The sequence below is a fragment of the Brassica napus genome, chromosome C7 (genome assembly GCF_020379485.1).
Source record: "Brassica napus cultivar Da-Ae chromosome C7, Da-Ae, whole genome shotgun sequence".
Taxonomy (NCBI): Eukaryota; Viridiplantae; Streptophyta; class Magnoliopsida; order Brassicales; family Brassicaceae; genus Brassica; species Brassica napus.
The window spans coordinates 3,044,895-3,069,376 of NC_063450.1; the positions used below are offsets into that span (position 1 = coordinate 3,044,895).

At 37.6% G+C, this 24,482-nt stretch overlaps 1 protein-coding gene and 1 pseudogene across 1 annotated transcript; one reads left to right on the forward strand and one right to left on the reverse strand.

The window, feature by feature from the left end:
- The first annotated feature begins 6,940 nt into the window (after positions 1-6,940).
- LOC125589990 lies at positions 6,941-12,575 on the forward strand (annotated as a pseudogene).
- A 2,849-nt stretch (positions 12,576-15,424) lies between these two features.
- On the reverse strand, positions 15,425-16,613 carry LOC106373245 (uncharacterized mitochondrial protein AtMg00810-like). Its single transcript, XM_013813450.1, has 2 exons — positions 16,590-16,613; positions 15,425-16,501 (listed from the first exon to the last, which is right to left on the reverse strand). Exons 1-2 carry the CDS (start codon positions 16,611-16,613, stop codon positions 15,425-15,427), a joined length of 1,101 nt encoding a protein of 366 aa, XP_013668904.1.
- Between the last annotated feature and the right edge of the window lie 7,869 nt (positions 16,614-24,482).

A 24,482-nucleotide genomic window follows, 5' to 3' on the forward strand; every position in this document is an offset into this window, starting at 1 on the left:
TAATTTTTGAAAGTCTTGCATTTTTTAAATTAATTATTACTTTGTATTTAATTTTTTTATGTTAAATGTTGAAAAATATATTGGATATTATGTCAACTTATTATAATTTATAATGTTCCACTTTTGTTAACTTAGCTAATTTGATATTGGTTTATGTTTTATTTTGAAATAAACAATTTTTGGACATATTAACATTTAAAAAAATATATATATATAAATGAAACAAATAATTTGTCATATTACGATTGACTGTTTTAAATCTTATGTAGACACCGTTAATGGCTTATTGCCTCAAAATCAATTGACATGGTGACAGGTTGAATAACCTTAAATAAGAAAATTTATGGTCACAGTGCTTGCTATTTCTCATTTTAAATATTATGAAAATTTAAATATTTTTGCTATACAAATCTGGATGTTTACTATTTTGATATTACTGCACTATTATATTTTTATGTAGAATTTCAAAAATTGATTATAGATATTAAGTTAATACATTTATAAAGTTTTTACTTCTATTTGTTTACATTATTTGATACTGATTTCCTTTATTTTTTAAATATTTTTTTTGAATATTGACATTTTTGAAAATAATAAATTAAAATAATGATTTGTCATGTTTTGATTGGTGGTTTTAAATAATGATTGATATAGTCTCAACTTTTATATAGTATAAAAATAATAAATAATAACATAATTATTTATGTTAAATTTCAAAAATTTATTATAGATATTAAGTTAATACATCTATAAAGTTTTTGATTTTGTTAGTTTACATTATTTGATATTGATTTCTGTTAGATAATTATTTTAGAATGTTAACATTTTCGAAAATATTAAATTAGAATGATGATGTGTCATATTTTGATTGGTGATTTTAAATCATATGTAGACGCTTTCGATGGCTTATAGCTTCAACTTTTATATAGTATAGATTTTCGCCTTGAAGTTAATCTTGTATTTTTGATTAATTGTGTACACAGCTGAAATATACTACTAATTAATATTTGTTGATGACAAAAAACAATATATGTTGATGACAAAAAACAATATTTGTTAAAATTTCAAAATAAGTTTATATTATATTCAAGTAATATAATAAATCTTTCAAAATTACTATTTTCTAAATTTGACATATATACTAGATATATATATATATATATGTATATATATATCACAACTCATATACAGTAATTTTTATTTTTTATTTTTACTTTTTCATAATTATGAGATGCATGTGTTAAGATGCTTAATATAATATAATAAAATTTAATGTTTTTTATATTATTAACCAATCAAAAGTTTTCTACCGATTTTTATCAACAAATTTAATTTAGTGAAATTATTATAAATTTCAAAAATGTACAAAACTTACTTATGGTAAGTAATATTTAAATGATTATCCTGCGATATCGCGGAAAGTCATCTAATATGCATATATATATATATATATACATATATTTAAAGAATTATATATACAAGTTATATAATATTATATTTATATAAGTTTTATATTATTTACTAAATTTATTATATTAGTTATTATAATTTTAAAAGAGAAATACCCTAGGATAGCACTAAAAAAGTTTTGGTCACAAATATAGACTCTAAAGATTAAAATGACCAAAATGTTTCATTAAAAAGATAAATATACATTTATACATCTAGGGTTAACTAATCCAAACCTTAGGGTTTAGAGTTAAGGGGTGGGGATTTGGGATTGAGGTTTAAAATTTTATAAAATAAGAAATAAATATTAAAAATTTGAAAATAAAAATTTTAAAAATAGTTTCAAAAATTATTTTCGAATTACAAAAAGAAAATTTGAAAAATAAAATAAAAAAAATTCGAAAAAAAAAATTTCAGAAAAAAAAATTATAAAAATGTTCGAATTTGAAAACATATAATCTAAAACAATAAACTTTTTTTATATATATCTAGGGTATTAGAGTCCTTTTACCTATTAAATGAAATATTTTGGTCATTTTCCTCCTTGTGGTCTATTTTTGTGACCAAAACTTGAAAATGATCTATTTAGGAGAATTGCCCATTTTAAAATGTAAATAATATTTTATTTTTGTAAAATAATATTATTTTATGTTATTTAGATTCTTCGTTTTTTTTAAATTTTAAATATATTTTATTTTATGGATCAAATCGAATATTCGATTTAAATTTTTTTCTGGATATTAAGAACACCAAATATCTGATTGGCTATATATCTCGAATCAGATAATTAATTATTAGGAGGAAACATATTCGATCACAAATACTTTCAAATCCAGATAAACCTTGATATTTGATCCGTGTCCATTCCTACGTCCTAGTTAAGTCAGTGGATGCGTAAAGAACCTAGGGATAATCACTGATCATTGACTTGTCAACATAAGACTGGATTAGATATCAAGACTTCAACGAAAAATATCAATGACTGAGCAGACGAGATCAAACTAGAAACTTCCCAAGATCATTGGGATCATGAACCTGATGAAGAAACTTCCCTGGAGATCATATCATCCAGAAGACATCCAAGACGTACTTAGATGCACCAGCACCCAGAGGATCAGACGGATCTTCATTTACTTCAACTTGCTTTATTTGGAATCTCAACCATTAAAACTCCAACAGCTATTTTTCCTTCAGTCTATGCACGACATCAGCACTTTCCAGACCATAAAGAAGATTCCCAGGAAGCTCATTTACCCCCCCCCCCTCTCAAACCGTCCAGATACAAGGAGAACACCACCTACATTCATTTGGCCAAGATTCTCATCATTAAGCCTCCAACGGCTAGTTTTCATGGGGCCATCAATTCCTTTTCTTCCAAATTTATTGTTTCAACTTTATTAGTTTCTTTTTATCATTTTTAGACTGTTAGAGAGTCCTAAGGTCGAGCCTATATAAGCTCAATTAGTTTGTCTTTCTAAATCACCCTTGAACTATTATGAATGAAATTATTGTTTTTCTAGTTTCTCAAAACTATTGTTTTAAGTCTTTAGAGTGTTGTGAGAGGCAGCTCTTGACCATCCTGACTTATCAAAGCCTCCTTTCACAGAGCTTTGTGGCGTCCATCATCTCATTTCCATCCACCAATCGATCTTGAGAGTGATACAATCCAGCAAGACCGGTTCCATCTTCATTCATCTTCCATCCATCGATCGTTGTTGAGAGTGATACAATCCAGCAAGACCGGTTCCATCTTCATTCATCTTCCATCCATCGATCGTTGTTGAGAGTGATACACATCCAGCAACAAAGATCCCATCTCCATCAATCTATCCCTTTTCTATTTTTTTTATTCATATTATCATTTTGATTCATATTTATATTTGTTTCTGTTTGCATCATAAAAAAAACTCATAAAAATCTATTCTCTGGTTTTCAGGTTGTAACCTTGGTTCCACCATCTATCAATTCGTGGGTTACCCCCCCCCCCCCCCCCCCCCCCCCCCCCCCCCCCTTCAACGAAAAATATCAATGACTGAGCAGACAAGATCAAACTAGAAACTTCCCAAGATCATTGGGATCATGAACCTGATGAAGAAACTTCCCTGGAGATCATATCATCCAGAAGACATCCAAGACGTCCTTAGATGCACCAGCACCCAGAGGATCAGACGGATCTTCATTTACTTCAACTTGCTTTATTTGGAATCTCAACCATTAAAACTCCAACAGCTATTTTTCCTTCAGTCTATGCACGACATCAGCACTTTCCAGACCATAAAGAAGATTCCCAGGAAGCTCATTTACCCCCCCCCCCCCCCCCCTCTCAAACCGTCCAGATACAAGGAGAACACCACCTACATTCATTTGGCCAAGATTCTCATCATTAAGCCTCCAACGGCTAGTTTTCATGGGGCCATCAATTCCTTTTCTTCCAAATTTATTGTTTCAACTTTATTAGTTTCTTTTTATCATTTTTAGACTGTTAGAGAGTCCTAAGGTCGAGCCTATATAAGCTCAATTAGTTTGTCTTTCTAAATCACCCTTGAACTATTATGAATGAAATTATTGTTTTTCTAGTTTCTCAAAACTATTGTTTTAAGTCTTTAGAGTGTTGTGAGAGGCAGCTCTTGACCATCCTGACTTATCAAAGCCTCCTTTCACAGAGCTTTGTGGCGTCCATCATCTCATTTCCATCCACCAATCGATCTTGAGAGTGATACAATCCAGCAAGACCGGTTCCATCTTCATTCATCTTCCATCCATCGATCGTTGTTGAGAGTGATACAATCCAGCAAGACCGGTTCCATCTTCATTCATCTTCCATCCATCGATCGTTGTTGAGAGTGATACACATCCAGCAAAAAAGATCCCATCTCCATCAATCTATCCCTTTTCTATTTTTTTTATTCATATTATCATTTTGATTCATATTTATATTTGTTTCTGTTTGCATCATAAAAAAAACTCATAAAAATCTATTCTCTGGTTTCCCCCCCCCCCCCCCTTTGCCAACAACATTTTGGTATCAGAGCCCAAGCTCCTGAATCAGGTTCACTCTATCCTTGGATCATTCATATTGCTTGCATTTGTTTTTATCTAAAACCGAAAATCCATAAAAATTGTCTTTTTGTTTCAAGTTTTGTTTCTGCATTTTTTTTGTGTTCTTTCTGTTCATCATATTTTAAAACCATGAAAAAGAAAAAAAAATGTGTTTGATTCATTTTACTTGCACTTAGTTTCGAAATTCTTGTTTTTTTTTGTCATCTGAAGATTATATTATCACAGTTGAAATACAATCGAGACATACCTAAGCCGGCAAAGGTACATACACCTTTCCGGAGCCATAAAGCCAGCGAATAAACATTATCCCGGAACCAACCATAGATGGACTCTACAAAACAACTAAAATAACATAAACCGATTAACCGGTCTTTTTGGACCTAATGAACTAACAATAGAGATGTGATGCAAGATGGTAAGGGAAGCCAGAATAAGCGAGAAGGCATTGACGGTCTAAATTATTAGAGGTGAGAGAAGAGCTCCATAAAGAACCATGAGCATCCACCACTCAAGAAATTCTTGTTAGTTTCCCTTTTATTTTGTTTCCATAATCAAAACTGCCCAAAAAAAGTTGTGTTTAATTTGTTTCTTTTTTTACTTGCATTGCATATCAAATCTGAAAAAAAAAAAATCTTCCTAGTTATTTTGTTAGACCATATTTAGTTTTCCATTTCGTGCTTGCATTAAAAAAGAAAAAGAAAATATTTTAAAAACATAGTTCATATGATTTGCATATTGTTAGTTTAATTGTTTGCATCATAAGAAAATTCAAAAAAAAAAATATCATTGTTAGTTTTCTTTCCATATTTTCTTTCCATTTGTGTTTATTATAATTTCATATTGTTTCATTTCGAGATTGCATCAACAAAACCAAAAGAAAGAAAAACCATTTTGCATAGTTTATATCATTTTCAGTCCATACTTGCATATTTCTCGGTTTAGTAAAATAGTTTGCATTATTTCATTGTTTTTTTTCGACCAGAATTCCCCTATACTTCACTTGATCTTTGAGATTGTTTGCAGGAAGTAATGAGAGAGAAAGAAGAAAGCCAAGCTCTACTAGCCACACAAAGACAACTATTGGCAGCTATAAAGAAAGTAAAAGATCGGATTGCTCAGTTGGAGAAAAGAAACAAGGCACAAGGCCAACGACCACACCATGGAGAAAGAAGATATTTAGATGCACCTGAGGCTGAGAATGTTGAGCCAAAACCACCAGACCCATCTTTGAAAGTAATATGAAATATTCAGTTTTTTAGTTTTCTTAAAACTATTGTTCTAAGTCTTCAGAATGTTTTGGGAAGCAGCTCTTGAGCATCCTGACTTATCAAAGCCTCCATTCACAGAGTTTTGTGGTGTCTATCAGCCATGGTCATAATTTAAAAATCAATAAATATGGGATGATTCTATCTGAAAACACACTATGTAAGGCATGCTTCTTCCAGATTGGTGGAGAACCGTTCTACATTTGCTAGCAGCAGCAATGTGATTTCATTCTCCATGAAAAATGTGCAAACCTTCCACGGAAGAAACGTCATGTGTGCAACAACCTGCCATTCACACTGCGCACAGATTCTCACTTCAAATTTCAGTGTCATCTTTGTCGTTAGAACTCCACCGGTTTCAGGTACGAATCGGGACTTTACATGGCTATAGATGTACGATGTTATTCGGTTTCAGATTCATCTGAGCACGAAATCCATCCACATCCTTTATACTTCTCGACAAATGTTGATAGGTGTTGCAGTAAATGTGGGAAGAAGGGATGGTATGTCTTTACACGTGATGAGTGTGACGACTATGTATTGGACGGCAAGTGTGCTATTTTACCGAAAAAGGTAATGGATAATAGATATGATGATCCTCTCTTCTTGTCTTATGGTGACATGATTATGGATGAAAAATATTGGTGTGAGGCATGTGAAACAAAAGTGGATCCAAAGGAAGGTTTCTATACATGCAACGATTGCGGAGTCGTTTTGCATATATCATGCCTTTTTGGAGACTTCTCATATATATCATGCCTGGTTCATTTGTTTATGTTGCCTTCGGTCTTGGAAACGAATATATCAGGGAAAGTTCCATGACAAGCTCCAATGAAGAAGTGGTGTCCAACAACTCCATTTGCAGACCACTTTGTGCTGTGTGCAACTCTCGATGCAAGCTCCCTTCGGTTCTTAAGGTTTCCAAGGGCGAACTTGTTGTATACTTTTGCTCTTTAAAATGTCGCTACCACTTTAGAAAGTGATAATTAAGGAATATATATTTTCATTGTATCATTGTTCTAATTAATGGAAGCTATAATTATGCTTTAAATCAATACAAGTGCATGTATACATATTGAAGAGTTATATAAAACGGTGTCTCGCCTGAACATTGGTGGCCCTACGCTCAGAAAATTAACATGAAGGCTAGAGATGGCAAAATTTGAACCTGCCCGCGGGCCCGGCCCGTTTGGACTTGCTGCGAGGCGGGATTGGTCACTAATATTCAGGCCCGATTTTTTAGCGGGCCTCGCAGGACGAGCTTGTGCGGGATTGGGCCAGAAGCGGGATTGGTTCAGTGTATCCCGCGGGACGCACGAGGATCCGCACAGACATCGTCACTTTGACTCTCGAGCTCTCACCGACAAAAAAAACAAAGAGAAATGGCAATCTCTTCCGGCTTCTTTTCCGGCGAGTACAAAGGCGACTACTTCCGGCTTCTTTTCTTATTCGAACCGTCAATTTCGATCTGTCACAACTTCGCCATGCATGTTCTTCGTATCCTCGTTTAATCAAGGAAGAGTCTCTTCTCGGTTTCATCTTCTTTCTTCATCTCCTCTTTAGCCACGATTCAAGAACGATGGGCTCAGGTAAGGAAAAAATTGTGTTTACATGTTCTTTAGCTCGTTACTGTGATTTAATTTGTAAGGAAAGATAAAAAAATGGTCTAACTCTTTGTTGTCGATTATATGATCTTCAGGAAATAAAAACAAAATATGGGGACTCTTTTGTCTCTTATCAGGCGGCTACACATCGAACAATCCTGTAAGTTGTTCTGTCTCGTTGTTGGCTCTTAATAAACAGCTTCTTATCGACAATACTTGGGGTGTTTAAGCTTTTCTTGTTGTTATCATCAAGTCAATGTTTGCTAATATGCATTTTTTCATGTTGGTGTTCTTGTTCTTGTGTGTAGTTGTATGTTATAAAGTTTCCTTCTTTGTCTTGATATTGAAGTCAGAAGTATGTTCGGTCTGTAAAATTAAACTAGGCATTGTTGTTTGTTATCCTCATGGCAGTTGTTTCTTAATGTTCTGATCGTATAAACTCAAGTGACTTAAGTCATAAATTTTCTAAAACTTTTTCTTTATAATGACATGTGATGAGCGATTGTATTATGACCAAGGAGGAAAATGATATGAGAATGCAAAGGACACTTGCATTCCGATCTATAAGGCAAAGGACCTCAGGTTAGTCTCTGTTCTATTTTTTTTTTGTCGTCTCCATTGCTTATGATAAGAGCTGATGGAATTTAGGTATGAAAGGAGACCGTTGACAAGGTGTTTTATTTTAACATGTTATATTAATTGAGTTTCTATGATAATCACAATAACTAGGTTACTAGTATATACTTGTGTTCTTACATAGATCTCTTTCTTTCTATGTTTCTAGTAGAGCATTGTTTGACTTCGTGACTTTGTAGACAAACAAGTTGACAAGTACATTGCGATCGATGGCTAAAGTTACAAAACCTTGATGGCCATTGTGATCTTCTTCTGGTGTCTTCAGACTTGCAAGCAGTTTGTGGAAGAGGAACTGCATCGAGGTAGGTTCGTTGCGTTGTGTGTAGTTTCGTCAGCATATTTTAGACTTGTTAGTAATATGGGTGAGAGTTTGATGCTGGCTTTTGCAGGTGAGGAAATATAGACTTGGCTGGCTTTGACACACCCGCGGGCCTGTACCGCCAAGGCTTGTGCAAGTCGCGGGGCGGAATTGGGCAGCACTTCTAGTGACCGCATCCCGCGCGGGCCTGTACCGCCAAGACCCGCATTGACCGTGTACCGCGGCGGGGCGGGACAAAGCGGGTTAGTACAACCCAATTGCCATCTCTAATGAAGGCGAGTAGGATAGTACTGATACTTATAAGAAATCATTTTCTGCCAATGGAGTTTCTTTTTCATGGGGTTTGGACTGTATCAGCCTGGTCGGGTTAGTGATAGCCTCCCCGGAGTCCACTCAGTCCGTCGAGTATTTCCCACGAAATGTTAAAGAAACAAACATTGATTCATTTTTAGTTATCTTTCATATTATCTTTGATTAATTTGTATTTGTTGTTGTACTCTATAGTCGATTAACTCGAAAAACTCTTTAACCAAGAGATGGTTGTTTTATAGGTTGGTAATCATTAAAATAAGTTGATATTGTTTCTAAGATTTCCTACCTTGTTACCCAAATTGAATCCCAAAACGTTACAGAGAAGAATGAAGCAAAGTTACAAGTCTGTGTAGTGGTTATCTTCCTGTAAGAGATTTTATACAGTTTCCTCTAAGGTCATCTCCTGATCTCTCAGAAAACATCTATACATCCGGAACACAATCGAGGGTTCCCATTCCTTGTCTTTGCCTAGCTTGAGATCAAATGTGGCTTTGATGTTGTGTCGTGTCTTCTACTGAATCAACTTCAAGAATCGTGAAGAGAACCTTGGATCATTTGTGATATACGCTTTGCACTCTCTGAACGATTCAAACCTCCTTTGAAACCAATTTGATACAGATGAGTTTATGCCAAAGGTGTGTAGAGAAACAGGAGGACATGGATTTTTTTTATTTACCTCAGTTGAGCTATCAGGAGATAACCACCGTAAGAGCACTCCTAAATGTACAACGGCCGATATCAACTTGAATAGAAATGGTGTCGTTACCTGCCAACATATTCACTTCGAGGTGACTTGGGCCCATCAGAGGAATTCAGCCCATTCACAGTTCTCTCATAATATTGGGATACATGCTGTAGGCAGAGAATTTGCTTCGCTTATCACCTTTTCCATTCAAACAATCATGTGACTAGTGCCCATTAGCCCAACATATGGGGACACCATTCTAGCTCAAATCATCCTCGTTTAAATTTTTTTTTTTTTTATCTTTCTGATAACCCTTGAATTTTTTATCTTAAAATCTTTCTGAGACAATATCTAGAAGCCCAATATTTATATGTGCCTAGACACTCAATAGACACCAAGATGACCAAAATGAGACAGCATCATGAACATAAAAGGAGCGAAGGCTGATTAAGCAGAAGATCAAATTTCTTGTCATTAAATAAAAGTTCTGTATCATTGCCATTAGCTTGCCTTTTAATCTCATCTGAAGCCATGCCGTTAACCTGCCAGTTTCTATGCTTGCCATTAGCTTGCCAATTATGAACGGTAGCGCTGATATTTTGAAATAATGGAACTACTGACTCAAATTTTCTTGTGTGGGGGTACTGACTCCAAAATGTCCCTTCAAAGTGTGGCATAATAGTTAAATCTTTCAATAATCAATAGTCTCTACTGCTACGTACTCTAAGAACAAGTAAAGGAGAGATGAAGAAGTAGAAGAAGCAGAGCACAATCGATAAGTTTTTGGGATTCAGCTAAGGTGGAGAGGCCACAGCTGTTATAGAAGACGGAAGCCGACTTCATTGTCCACCGCCGGAGAATGAAAGATTACTTGTGGAAAATGAAACCGTTTATTTTATTTTATTTGTACTTAAAAGGGCCATTTTAAAGTAAAGAGACTCTAAAATAAAACAAAGCCACGTAAATAGTCCATTTGGCCCAAGAAACCAGTGATTTGTGTGCTTCTGACCTAGGTTAATTATTCTAACCTGAGCTTTCACCGTTCTCTTGAGATCACGCCTCCTTCTTCTCAAACTATAGGTTTCAGCTCTCAATAGCATAAGAATCCTTTTTTTCTTGGGGTCCTAGTTAAGCAGATCAGCATGGAAAGAGTAGAGTTACCACAACTTCACGAGCATCCTTTGATAGCTTTCAATCGCTTTGCTTTTAGTGGGTGTCAGGTGTGCAGTCATTTCTTTAGCGAATTTGATGTTAAGGCATATGGAGGGTACTGTTGCAATGAGCTGGGTTGCGAAGAAGCTGTGTTCCACAAAGAGTGCGCCAAGCCCTTAAAAGAGATCAACCACTCTTTCCATCCCGACCACCCTCTCAAACTGATCATCCCTACTTTTCCCTTAAAATATTCTCAACCGCATATATGTTTCTGTGGAAGAGTGTTTAAAGTTGGTTATTTCTGTTCACTATGTGATTTCAAATTGGATTTGGAGTGTGCCAGGAGACCAGAGCCGCTTATTCTTCTTAAAAATTCATACGGACACGGACACGAGCATCCACTCAAACTCATCTGTGACTGTGAGCCTTACTTTGGGATTAGATGGGAATTCTGCAAAGTGTGTGTCAAGGGTTTAGACCCGGCAGATCCGTATTATAGATGTCAAGAGTGCAAAGAATATTCCTTCCATGTGGATTGTGTAGACTTTTTTCCAGAAGCATACCACACTTCCCATCCCCAACACCCACTCAAGTCACTTAGAGGTCAAGTCCCTGATTATGCAGACAAGAAGTGCCTTCTTTGCGAGGAGGAGTTCGATCAACTACATCACCAATTTCACCATTGTGATGTTTGTAACTTCAGCATATGCAGAGAATGTATAAGACACCCACCACCCATTAACGTCCAATGCCTGAAGACACATGAACATCAACTTCATCTTGTTCCAAGACTTATTGACTTCACTTGCAACGCTTGTGGGATGCAAGGTAATCGAAGCCCATACTTCTGTCTTCAATGCAACTTCATGATCCACCGGGAGTGTATTGATCTCCCACGTGTCATAAACATCAATCGCCATGATCACCGTGTATCGTACACTCCTCGCCTTGGACATGGAGAGTGGAAATGCAAAGTTTGTCGTAAAATAGTTGATGGGTTCTACGGGGCTTATTCTTGCTCCAAATGTCCTGCCTTTGCTGTCCATGCAAGATGTGCAACGAGAACAGGTGTGTGGGACATGGTAGAACGAGAAGGGACACCAGAAGAAGAAGAGGAAATTGCGCCTTACGAGGTGATTGATGATAACACAATAAGACATTTCAGCCATGATCATAACTTGCAACTCAACAAGGATGGGATGATTCTATCTGAAAACACAGTATGCAAGGCATGTGTCTTCGAGATTAGTTCAGAACCGTTCTACATTTGCAAGCATCAGCAATGCGATTTCATTCTTCACGAAAAATGTGCAAATCTTCCACGGAAAAAACGCCATGTGTGCAACAACCTGCCATTCACGCTTCACACAGATTCTCACTTCACATTTCTGTGTGCGCTTTGTGATCAGTACTCAACAGGTTCCAGGTACGAATCTCAACCTCATGTGATTATACTTCGATTTCAGATTCACTTGATCATGAAAGCCATCCACATTCTTTATACTACTACTGTACATGCAACACGAAGGGTTGTAGACTATGTGAGAACACGAAGGGTTGTAGACTATGTGAGAACGAGGGAAACTATTTATTTAGCTGTGATGAGTGTGACTATACATTGAATGGTAAATGTGCTCTTTTGCCGAAAAAGGTAATGAAAAAGAGATACGATGATCATCCTCTATTCTTGTCATATGGAGACATGAATGTGGATGAAAAATATTGGTGTGAGGCATGTGAAAAAAAAGTGGAACCAAAGGAAGGTTTCTACACATGCAACGATTGTGGAGTCGTTTTGCATATTTCATGCCTTTTTGGAGACTTCTCATATATGATGCCAGGTTCCTTTATTTCCGTTGACTCTGAATATGGAGTATATGCATTCATCAACCATGGTTCAGTGACAAGATCCAATGACGAAGTGGTGTCCAACACCTCTACCAGTAGACCAATTTGTTATGTGTGCAACACTCGATGCAAGCTCCCTTCCGTTCTTAAGGTTTCCAGGAACGAAGATGTTGTATTCATTTGTTCTTTAAAATGTCGCAGACACTTTAAGAGTGATAAGTAAGGCATATATTAATTAATAAAAACTTTGTATCATTGTTCTAATGAAAGTTCTAATTATGCTTTTAATCAGTACAAGTATATAGATATTGAAGAACTACTACCTATATCAAACGGTGTCTCGCTGGAACACTGTGGCCCAACGCTGAGAGAAAAAAAAACACATGAAGCAAGTAGGAAGATACTGATAGTTATAAAAAATTACTCTCTTGCATTGATCAACATGTGGGAAAAGAAGATATTCAGTCTGGGGATGAGTTTAGAGAGATGTGGTCCAAACTTCATTGTCGTGGGAACATTTAGCGGAAGCGAGGTAAGAGTGTGAAAACAATTATGCCAATCTATTTACATATATATTTACAAAGAAGTAAGCGTGTGGGAAACTAGATTCATCCACACCATTTCCTCGAGCTTCTTTTTCTTAGACCTCATTCTCACCATCTCTTTATCATCCATTTCTTCCATGCAGTCGTTACTGAAAAACGACTTGTCTTTTGGATAAATCCCATAAGCTCTTACCGAAACAGAGAAGGGCGAACGCCATTAACTTTATCCTTACCCAGTAGAGCCTCCGTGAGATCCGGAGAGACTGGAAACAAGGCGGATAAGAGAGTGTGAATGAAAATCAGAAGTAGAATCTCCATAGCATGCACTGCATTGGACCGAAAGCAATATCTGGAAATCATAAGGAGAAGAGGAAGGAAACGAGCTTGGACTTGACGTTCAGGAGATCGATCGGAAAATGTGGCTTACGAATGTTTTGTGAAGCCGGCGAAGGGATTCTAAGAGCCAAGGAGTGTGATACGTGAAGCAGAGTAAAGAAGGAGAGGAGACTCTCAGAGGATAACTTCTTTGGCCGAAGAGACTGTTCTGCTACTAGACTCCTTCCTATTCCAAGAAAAGAAGGACTATTCCTTTCTCGTCTCTTTCAAAGGCAACATTACGTTGTGTAGTGAATCCGATCTTTGTGCCAAGAAGGCCGTGTTGGAGGGCCAACGCAGCTATAGAAAAGAAAAAAAGAAAAAAAAGCTTGATTTGGAAAACTTCATGTTCTATCATTTAGTTTTGATCCTAGGATTTTAGTTTAGCCTCCCTAGTCTATATGTTTAAAGTTTGAGGAAGCTTTGGATGATTCAAGCACTGAAAAATGCTGGATGAGTGATAGAGATTACAAACATATATTACAAAACTATAAAAAGATACGACCGATACTCCAATATCACAAAAAAACGGTTTCCATGTAATTCAACATAACATCACAATTGCTTCGTGAGACTATCTTGGAGAAAGAAAGACCTAAAATATAAAATTCTTAACTAAGAGACGAATAAAGCGGCCACTGTCAACTGTGATGTTGAAGATTCTACAGATTGAGTTATGTTTTGTTCTTTTTGTATGAGAATCTGTTACTTTCCGAGCATAAATAGAAATATGGGGGTTAGCATGGGCTTAAACAAGAACATCTATCTGTATATTTTAAAACAAGAACATCGAGCTTCCGGTGTGGAATGTGAATCTGAAATAAGACCTTTGTCACTTTTTTTAGTATTTTGTATGTTTCCGTTTATTTACAGCTTCTTGTTGTTTCCTAAACAGTTTGGAACGACGTGTATGGGTTTGACATGTCATGCATCACGATGGAAATTAAATCGTGACTGATAGCAAGCTACTCAAGGCAAGTAAAGATTTTACTAAATTAGTTACTGATCGCCCTCTTGAGTTACTTTCTTCTAATGCAAATTCCATTTTGTTTTGGCTGTTTTTTCTTCTAAAGACGATGGATATCTCTAAGATGGCTTCTGAAGATGCTTCCTTTACATCTCCATTTATGCTTGTGACAAAACGGAATGATCACATCCATGCACTTGTAGCTTACTTTGATGTATCATTCACCTTGTGCCATAAGATGATTGGCCACTATAAATACTACCCTTTAATATCTCTCAACAGGTTTACGCTTTTCCTGCGAAATTTTTCTAAGATAATTCTGAAATAACAGAGAAAAATATGTTTGATGCAATAGATAGAAAATAAGAGCTTTTTGTGGTCCTAGTTAAACAAGTGGAGGCGTAAAGATAATCACTTTTGAAAAAAAAGCAAGAAACCAGTTTCAAATTAGATAGAAAAGAAGAGCTTTTTATATTTTGGAACTAAATCAAAACCACCATGGAAGAAGAAGAGGTACTACATATCAGTTCTGGAAGTAAACAAATCAGCATGGACAGGGTAGAGATACCACAACTTCACGAGCATCCATTAGTACCTTTTACTCGCTTTGAGTATGGTCGGTGTGAGGGCTGCAGCTTAAGTTATTACGATCATGCTGGTCGGAGAGGCATCTTTGTAAGAATGATAGTTTCCCTTGAGGATTTACGTTGTATTCACTTTGAATATAAAGGGGAGTTGGTTACAACAAATATGGGATTGCCCATGATCTTTATAGAATCAAATCTAAACTATACGAATATTATGTATAGAATATCTATCACCCTCCCGCAGTTGTAGCGTGGGGATTACACACGCCTAAGCTGGATCGGAAGTTGTTATAGAGTGATGACGGCAAGCCCTTTGTGAAGATGTCGGCATACTGTAATGAAGATGGGATATGAAACACTCGAACCTGTCCCATCTGAACCTTTTCACGAACGAAGTGGATATCAATTTCTATATGTTTTGTTCGCTGATGTTGGACAGGATTTGAAGATAGATACACCGCACTTATATTGTCACAGTAGACGATAGTAGCTTGCTGAAGGGGGCAATGCATTTCCAGTAGAAGGTTTCGTAACCAACACGCTTCTGCGACTGCATTGGCTACACCTTTGTATTCAGCCTCTGCACTAGACCTGGAGACTGTTGGTTGTCTTTTCGCAGATCAGGAAACAAGATTGTCACCCATGTAAACACAAAACCCTGATGTTGATCTTCTGGTAGACGGACAACCCGCCCAATCGGCACTTTTGTATTCAGCCTCTGCACTAGACCTGGAGACTGTTGGTTGTCTTTTCGCAGACCAGGAAACAAGATTGTCACCCATGTAGACACAAAACCCTGATGTTGATCTTCTGGTAGACGGACAACCCGCCCAATCGGCGTCCGAGTAGACAGTAAGCTTCATGACTTGAGACTTCAGGAGCTGTAACCCCTTCTGTTTCGTGCCTTGGATATAACGTATTATACGTTTTAGAGCTTGTAAATGAGGCTCTCGAGGATCATGCATGAACAAGCAAATTTTTTGTACCGCATAATCTATATCTGGCCTTGTGAAGGTGAGATACTGCAATGCTCCTGCCAAGCTCCGATAATCAGTTGAATTGGAGACTGGTTTGCCTTCCTTGTCCGAAAGTTTAGATTTCAAATCCACTGGCGTTGCACACGGTTTACAATCTTTCATGTTTGTGCGTTCAATGATCTCCTCAGCATAACGAGTTTGATTCAGGAACAAACCCTTATCATTGAACAAAGCTGAGATCCCTAAGAAAGAGTTTATTTGACCTTCATCAGTGATTGGGAACTCTGACTTTAGAGCATCGGTAACAGCCTGACGGAGTGAAGAGGAAGAAGCAGTTAAGATGATATCATCGACGTATAGTAGAAGATACGCACGTTCATTGTTCTTCATGTAGATGAACAAGCTTGCATCACTCTTGCTCTGCTTGAAGCCTTGTTTCGTGATGAACTCAACAAACCGTTGATTCCAGGCCCGAGGAGCTTGTCGGAGACCATAGATGGAGCAGTTGAGTCTGCATACGTGATCTGGTTTTGATTTGTCAACGTAGCCGGATGGTTGAAACATATAGACGGTTTCCTCCAAGTTCCCGTGCAAGAATGCGTTTTGAACATCATATTGATTGATTGGCCAGTTGTTGGTGAGAGCGACATGAAGAACGGTTCGAATTGATGCAGGCTTGACGACTGGACTGAAGGTCTCTGTGAACTCTATGCCTTCTTCCTGAGATTTACCATTAGCCACAAGTCTAGATTTGTGCTTTTTGAAGCAACCGTTAGCATCATATTTATGATTGTGAAGCCTCAGTGACAGTGTTGTCAGCTTGAGTTGGCATCTCGGTAATTGGTTGAGGAGGAAGAGAAGCAGATGGTGTTTCAAGAATTTGACGAAATAAAGGAGATGCCTCTATGGAAGGTGAAAGAAAATCATAAGATTTGTCTGGCTGAGGTTGTGTTTTTTTGTATGGGAAGCATGTTTCATCGAATTGAACATGTCTAGAAATAATGATTTTTCTTGTCTTGAGGTCCAAGCATCGGTAGCTTCTATGATTATGAGGATAACGAAGAAAAATGCAAGGTTAGGAGCGATGGGAGAGTTTATTTTTGGTGCTGCTGTTCTGGTTTGGGTAGCAAAGGGAACCGAAGACACGTAAGTGAGTGTAGTCTGTCGGCTTATGAAACAGAGTGGTGTAAGGTGTTCTGTTTTGGATGGTTTTTGATGGTAAGATGTTTAGAATATGGACGGCAGAGTGAAGAGCCTCAACCCAATACGTGTTTGTAAGTTGAGCTTGGAATGGGAGACTGTGAACTGCATTGTTAATGGTTCGAATCATCCTTTCCGAGCGTCCAACCTAAAACCAATTGCAATGGAGGGTACCATTGCAATGAGCTGGGGTGTGATAAAGTTCTGTTCCATAAAGAGTGCGCCAATCCCTTACGAGAAATCAACCACCCTTCCCATCCCGACCACCCTCTCAAACTGATCATCCCGACCATCCCCTTACAAGATTCACAACCATCTACTTGTTTCTGTGGAATAAAGCATGTCACGACAAGGAAGATCTGCAAAGTATGTCAGACATATGTAAACCAGACAGCCTCACCTCATTATAAATGTCAACCGTGCGGATTTGTCATCCATGTTGACTGTGTATGTTTTTCTCCGGAAGCTTACCATACTTCCCATCGTCAACACCCAGTCAACTCACTTAAATGTCAAGTCCCTGATTATGCTGACAAGAAGTGTCTTCTTTGCGCTAAAATTTTTGATGAACAACATCATCAACTTCACCACTGTGATGTTTGTAACTTGAGCATATGCAGAGCATGTATGAAAGACCCACCACCGGTTCATGTTGAATGTCTGAAGACCCATGAGCATCAACTTCATCTTGTTCCAAGACGCATCAATTTCACTTGCAATGCTTGTGGTACGCAAGGTGACCGGAGCCCTTATTTCTGTCTTCTATGCAATTACATGATTCATCGAGAGTGTATTGACTTACCGTGTGTCATAAACATAAACCGTCATGATCACCACATCTCTTACACGCCTCGCCTTGGACATGGCGAGTGGAAGTGCAAAGTTTGTCATGAAAAAATAGATGGGTTCTATGGAGTTTATACTGTTGGAATTGTGAAAGCTCATGTCCAACTCTTTATTATCCGATTAGTACGATATTTTCCACTTTGGGCCTAAAGGTCTCGTACTAATTAGAGTTGGACATCTCTTTATATATCAGACACTTTTTGTCTAATTCTTCAACATGAGACTTAGTTTGTTATGTCACATATACTTGCGCCAAATGTCATGTTTTTTGCTGTTTATTCATGATGTGCAACAAGAAGAGATGTAGGGGACATGGTCGAACAGGAAGGGACACCTGAAAAAGGGATCATTGCACCATTCGAGGTGATTGATGATAGCACGATAAAAAATTTCAGCCATGATGACAACTTGCAAAATCAATAAAGATGGGATGACTCTACCTGAAAGCACATATTGTGTAGCATGTGTCTTACATATTTTTTCAGAATTGTTCTATAGTTGCAATCAATGTGATTTTGTTATTCACGAAAACTGTGCTAACCTTCCAAAGAAAAAACGTCATATGCGCGACAACAAGCCATTCACACTAAGCGTAGATTCTCACCACAAATTTGCTTGGTGTAAACTTTGTCATCAACACTTTACCTGTTTCAGGTACGAATCTGCGCCTTATATGACTTTAGATATAAGATGTGCTTCGTCTTCAGATAAACGTGTGTATGGAAGTCATCCAAATCCTTTATACTACTACTCTAATTATAGCCATAGTAAGCCTTGTAGTCGATGTGGAGAGCGCTATGGTTTATTTGGATGTGACGAGTGTGACTATATATTGGAAGGCAAGTGTGCCTTTTACCTGAAAAGGTAATGAAAAATAAATACGATGATCATCCTCTCTTCTAGTCATATGGAGACATGAATGTGGATGGAAAATATTGGTGTGAGGCATGTGAGACAAAATTGGATGCAAAGAGAGGTTTCTACGCATTGTTTGTACCGAAAATGGTGTGTTTGACGGATTCATACAATGAAGAATTTAAGAAATAGATTTCTTAGATTCTTGAGACTTAAGAGAAATCAACATAGAAATCAAATGGGAAATGAACATCAAAAAGAGTTTATTGATCAAAGATTGTATTACAAGTATGATTACAAGTGTAAAGTAAATCTAATAATCAATAAACTCTTTATAGGAAGTGTTCTAGGTCTAAAATGGAGAAGAAAAGATCCTTGATAAAGAGAGGTGTATCTCTATTTATACATGGAAGAAGCTAGAGCTTCATAGTCAAATGGGCTTAATTTATTGTCTAACGGGCCTTGAGGGAGGATGTAAATCCACCTCCAACAAGAAGCCCCACAAGTTCGTAGAGAGATGAAGTCGATCTCTATGAATTTTACGAATATGGTTTATTAGACAATTAACTAGACACATTCATGCCTATGACGATTTAGGCGAGTTTACTTTGAACTTGTGTCTAGTAAAAGGCGAGTTTTCTTTAAACTCGTGCTTAGCGAAAGACGAGTTCATTGGACTCACGCTGAGACAAAGGCGAGTTTACTGAGAACTTGTGCCTAGTAGAAGGAGAGTTTCTGTAAACTTATGCCTAGTCAAAGACGAGTTTTTATAAACTCGTGTCTAACAATAAGCGAGTCGACTGCAAACTCGTGCCTAATATCAAGCAAGTTCAATTTAAACTCGTGCCTAAAATACAAGTTGACCAAACTATTGCCGACCTGAAGTCTCGTGTTGAGATCGTGTATGCCGAGCAAGTTGTTGGCTTGTATGCTCGTCAGGCTGTGATGACATTGAGAGACGTTCTGGCGTGTTCCGTTTGTACCGCTCCCGTCAAGCTCGTAGCTGAGGGACGTCCTTTGAAGCATGAGGACATGATGGTGGCAGCCGCTTGTCTTTGGCTCAACGATTGCTGGCTCACAAAAAGCATGATCGTGATTAGATCAATGTAAACCAAAAGACATAACCAACTTTGGCATTATCAATAAGCAAGCTGTAGAACTCATTATTACTTAATGCTTGTGAGTTGTGCATGATGATATGATAATTGTTAATAATTAATATCATAAAGCTACCAACATCAAAGCAACAATATAAGATGAGTGAACAACTTAGAGGTGTTTAATAATTTAAACCAAAGCCATAATGTCTACTGTAACACTAATTTAAAAGTGAGTAAAGCATGTGATGGTTTAATAAAAGAACTTATCTTTGGCGTGAAGAAACAAGCGTCCAAGGTTGCTAAGCTTTGATTTACACAGAAGCTTGCTTGATGAAGAAGCTGGTAGTAACCACTATAGATACAGATGAACTGTGCGTTACGAATTGATCCTCTCACAACGTTGCCGCGATCGTAGCATGCTCTGCCGAGATCGTCGGTTTGCTTCTCGTATTTGATGGCACTACGCGCAGACATGAAGACAGCGTGCTCTGACAGCGAAGAAGCAAACTCATTGCACGAGATCAAAGCGTGTGAAGCTTCTGAGAATCATTAAGCTGTTGACGATATCGAATCTTTTAACTTTTAGTTGGAGATCAGTGAGCGTTGAAGGAGCAAGTTGTTTGATCGAAACGTCTTGTCTCTATCGCGCCAAGATCCTCGAGAACTCTTGTATAACGGCGACGGAGATCAAACTCCGAGATGAGCCGAGATCGTGCTCTTGCCGAAGCTGCTGCTGATGCGGAATAAACGACGAGATGAAAAGAAGCTTGGCGACTCGACCCACCGAAGACATGTCCACCTGTGGTATAAACAAGAGCATTGTGACATCGCCGAGATGCGATGCTCTCCGCTAAGACCTGTCTGGTGCTGACGTGACCACGCTTCTTAACATTCTTCTTCAAGTCGTGGAGCTTTTGTGATGCAGAGGCAAGAGATTGAAGAGAATATGCAGAGAACTCATCAAGCTTGAACTGAATATGCCAAGATCTGATCATTGTCGTGGAGTTCATGATCGTACATGTTGAAGACGCTCTGTTTTTTGGAATTTTAACAGAGCCGACAAAAGGTGCCGAGAACGTGATCTGTCTTGAACTTGGAACGAGAACTTATGAGATGAAGCTCCAAGACGTCATGGTCGCCGAGATGGGATCGAGTCATATGACCAGTTTCGTGAAGCTCCAGGCTTTGCTTTGCAAGCTTGAAAGAAGCGACAAGTTTGACCAACTAAGCTGAGAGGCTTTCCAAGAAAGTTTCGAGACGTCGTCATCTCTCTTCTCGCTCCGAGACGTCGATCATGGTTCAGACACACCTGAACCGTTGATTTGTCCTCCTGGCGGAGATATCCTCGACAGCGCCAGCTACACGTGCCGCAGCAGATGACGATTTGGGGTGGGCTCGGATCTTCGTCGTAATCGTGATCGGAGACTCTCCGCGTCGAGGGTAGGTCGTCATTGCTTCACCTCGTCGATTTGGGAGTCTTATTCGTGGAGTAGGTTTTGGAGATCGTCGGAACGAGACTCAGTCATCGCGAGATCGCCATCGCCGCTCCGAGCCATCTCCGTGAGCTGAAGGACCAGACCGCGAGCTCAGAGTCTTGGGCTCATTGGTGGGCTTTTGGTGACATTAACGGCTGGGCTTCATGAATTGCTTCCTCTTTATCCAGCCATTCTCAGCCCACCAAGTGTTCGATCAAAATCCCACAAGAAGAAAGCAAAGCTTTCATGAGAAGGCCATCGTGGGTTGTTGCGATCTTGATGAGTGAAGGTAACGAGATGGCAAGTTGATGAGAATCTTGGGCTCTTTGGTCAATCTTTGATTATATCAAAAGCCAAGCTTTCATGAGAAAGCTTTATTTTTTTAGCTTGAGTCACGTTAGATCTAGGATTCTCCCAAGTTTGATATGCTTTGAAGATAGTTCTCCTTAGCATCCTCCTTCTAGCGCCAGCTGTTTGTACCGAAAACGGTGTGTTTGTCGGATTCATACAATGAAGAATTTAAGAAATAGATTTCTTAAATTCTTGAGGCTTAAGAGAAATCAACATAGAAATCAAATTGGAAATGAACATCAAAAAGAGTTTATTGATCAAAGATTGTATTGCAAGTAGAGCTGTAAACTGGGCTAGCCCACGTCCATTAGCCCATATCTATTTGTCCATTTATTGTTTGTGGACAGAGAGTGACCATGTCCATTAGGGACCAAACCCACTAACATCCATATTTACATGGGCTGCCATGAAGCCCATATAAGAAAAGTTTAAATTTTGCGGTTTTGGCATAAAATGTCAATTTTGCGGTTTTGGCATAAAATGTCAATTTTGCGGTTGTGGCGGGGAAAATCGATTTTTCGGTTTTAGCAAGAAAACCAGATTTTCCGATTTTGGCGTAAAACCTCGATTTTGCGGTTTTAACAGAAAAACTCGATTTTGCGGTTTTGGCGGAAAAATTTGATTTTGCGGTTTTGGCGGGAAAACTCGATTTTGCGGTTTTTTGTGGGAAAAATCGATTTTGCGGTTTTGGCGGAAAAATTCGACTTTTGGTTTTGGCGGGAAAACTCAATTTTATGGTTTTGGCAATAAACCTCGATTTTGCGGTTTTGGCGGGAATACTTGATTTTATGGTTTTGACAAAAACTTAATATTAAGATTTTAGCGGAAAAAATCGATTTTACGATTTTGGCGGGAAAACTCGGATAGAAACCTTAGCTTTTTGTGACCATTGGACCGCTCATGTCCATATAGTCCAAATCCACTAATGCCCATTACCCATTGGTCTTGTGATTCTTGTCCGTTTATAATCCGCATGGACAAATGAGTGTCACCAAATTAGACTCATTTATATTTGGACATGGTCAACCAATGGTCAGCCCACCCATTTGACAATTATAATTACAAGTATGATTACAAGTGTAAATTAAATATAATAATCCATAAACTCTTTTTTTTTCACGATAATCCATAAACTCTTTATAGGAAGTGTTCTAGGTCTAAAATGGAGAAGAGAAAATCCTTGATAAAGAGAGGTGTATCTCTATTTATACAAAGAAGAAGCTAGGGCTTCATAGTCAAATGGACTTAATTTATTGTCTAACGGACCTTGAGAGAGGATGTAAATCCACCCTCAAACACATCGTTTTGCACATTTCATGCATTTTTGGAGACTTCTCATATCTCATATCAGGTTCATCAGCTAGTTGCGTCGCTGTGAGAGTCAGAGAAGTCACTCATATCGAGCTATGCTCAGTAAAAACAAGATCAAGGGAGGATTGCACTGTGGTATCCAACACCTCTATTTGTAGACCACTTTGCTCGGTGTGTAATTCTCGCTACAAGCTCCCTTCCATTCTTAAGGTTTGCAAAGGTGGAGTTGATAAATATGTTTGTTCTTTAAAATGTTGTAGAGAACTCTTTAAAGAATGATCATATGCATGTTTCCCAAGGCTGAAGTTGCTGCACCCTTTTGTTTATAAAATTGTCGTTACAAAATAAGAGAATGATTTTAGGGTTTAGGCATGTGTTAACACTTTGTTGTTCAAATGAATGTTATAAAGTGACCATCTGTATTTCTCCTGAGCTTCTATCTTCGGAGAGTCTTGGTCTTAAGCTAAAGCCAAATAAAACCTAAGGTTCCCACGAAAAGTTAAAAGTAAGATTTGTTACGAAACTTAATGTCAAACAAAGAGGCGCACACATATGTTGAATAATAAAAGATGTGGGTTCCACTGTCACTATTTGCACAGTGATTTTTCTTCTATAAATACGAAGTTTTGCGATCATTTGTAAAAGATAAGAACACACAATCCTTCTCCTTCTAATAACACATCCTCTCTTCTTATCAGTGTTATCTTCTTCATACGGGTATAAAATTTTGCTTTGTTTAAATTCCCGCGATACAATAAAATTTCAGTATTTTTTATAACACATTATCAGCACGATCGTTCTGCAATTCGGTAAAATTTATTGTATCATATATACCCTGCTATAATGGTCGGTATACCGCCTCTACTATTATTTATATTATGTTATAATGGCTGGAATACCGCCTATATTATTTACTAGTAATTTAATTTATTTATTGGTCGGCCGAGCCGCCTTATATCCTGTTTATTATTTATTGGTCGGCCGAGCCGCCTTATATCCTGTTTATTATTTATTGGTCGGCTGAGCCGCCTTATATTCTGTTTATTATTAATTGGTCGGCCGAGCCGCCGTATAATTTATTTATTACTCTGCATTGATCGGCTGAGCCGTCGCATGATTTGTTGCCATAACATAAATATTTCATTGTCATAATTTTTTACTTTTATGAAATTTTATAGATTTGATTGACCTTTTAATACGATATTTTCAGACTGATTTTTAGTGCACTCGATTTAACCCCAACGGTCACAAAGATATTTTTTCAAAAATTTCCCCTTTCTCCAACGGTTATGAACAATGTTTTTCATCTATAAATACAACTCATTTTCACTCCATTTCATCATCCAAAACATTTCATCTTCTCTCAAAAATTTCAAATCGCTCTCCTCCGATTTTTCATTTCAAGAAAGATGATTCGCGCACTTTTGTTTTTATGTGTCATTTTTATTTGTGTTTCTATTTATGGTTTATTCGTTGGAGAATTTACTCCGAGTGAATTTAAGATGAATATCGGTTTAATTTTCTTTACATCGCTTCTCCTTGTAATTGCTTGTATGATTAATG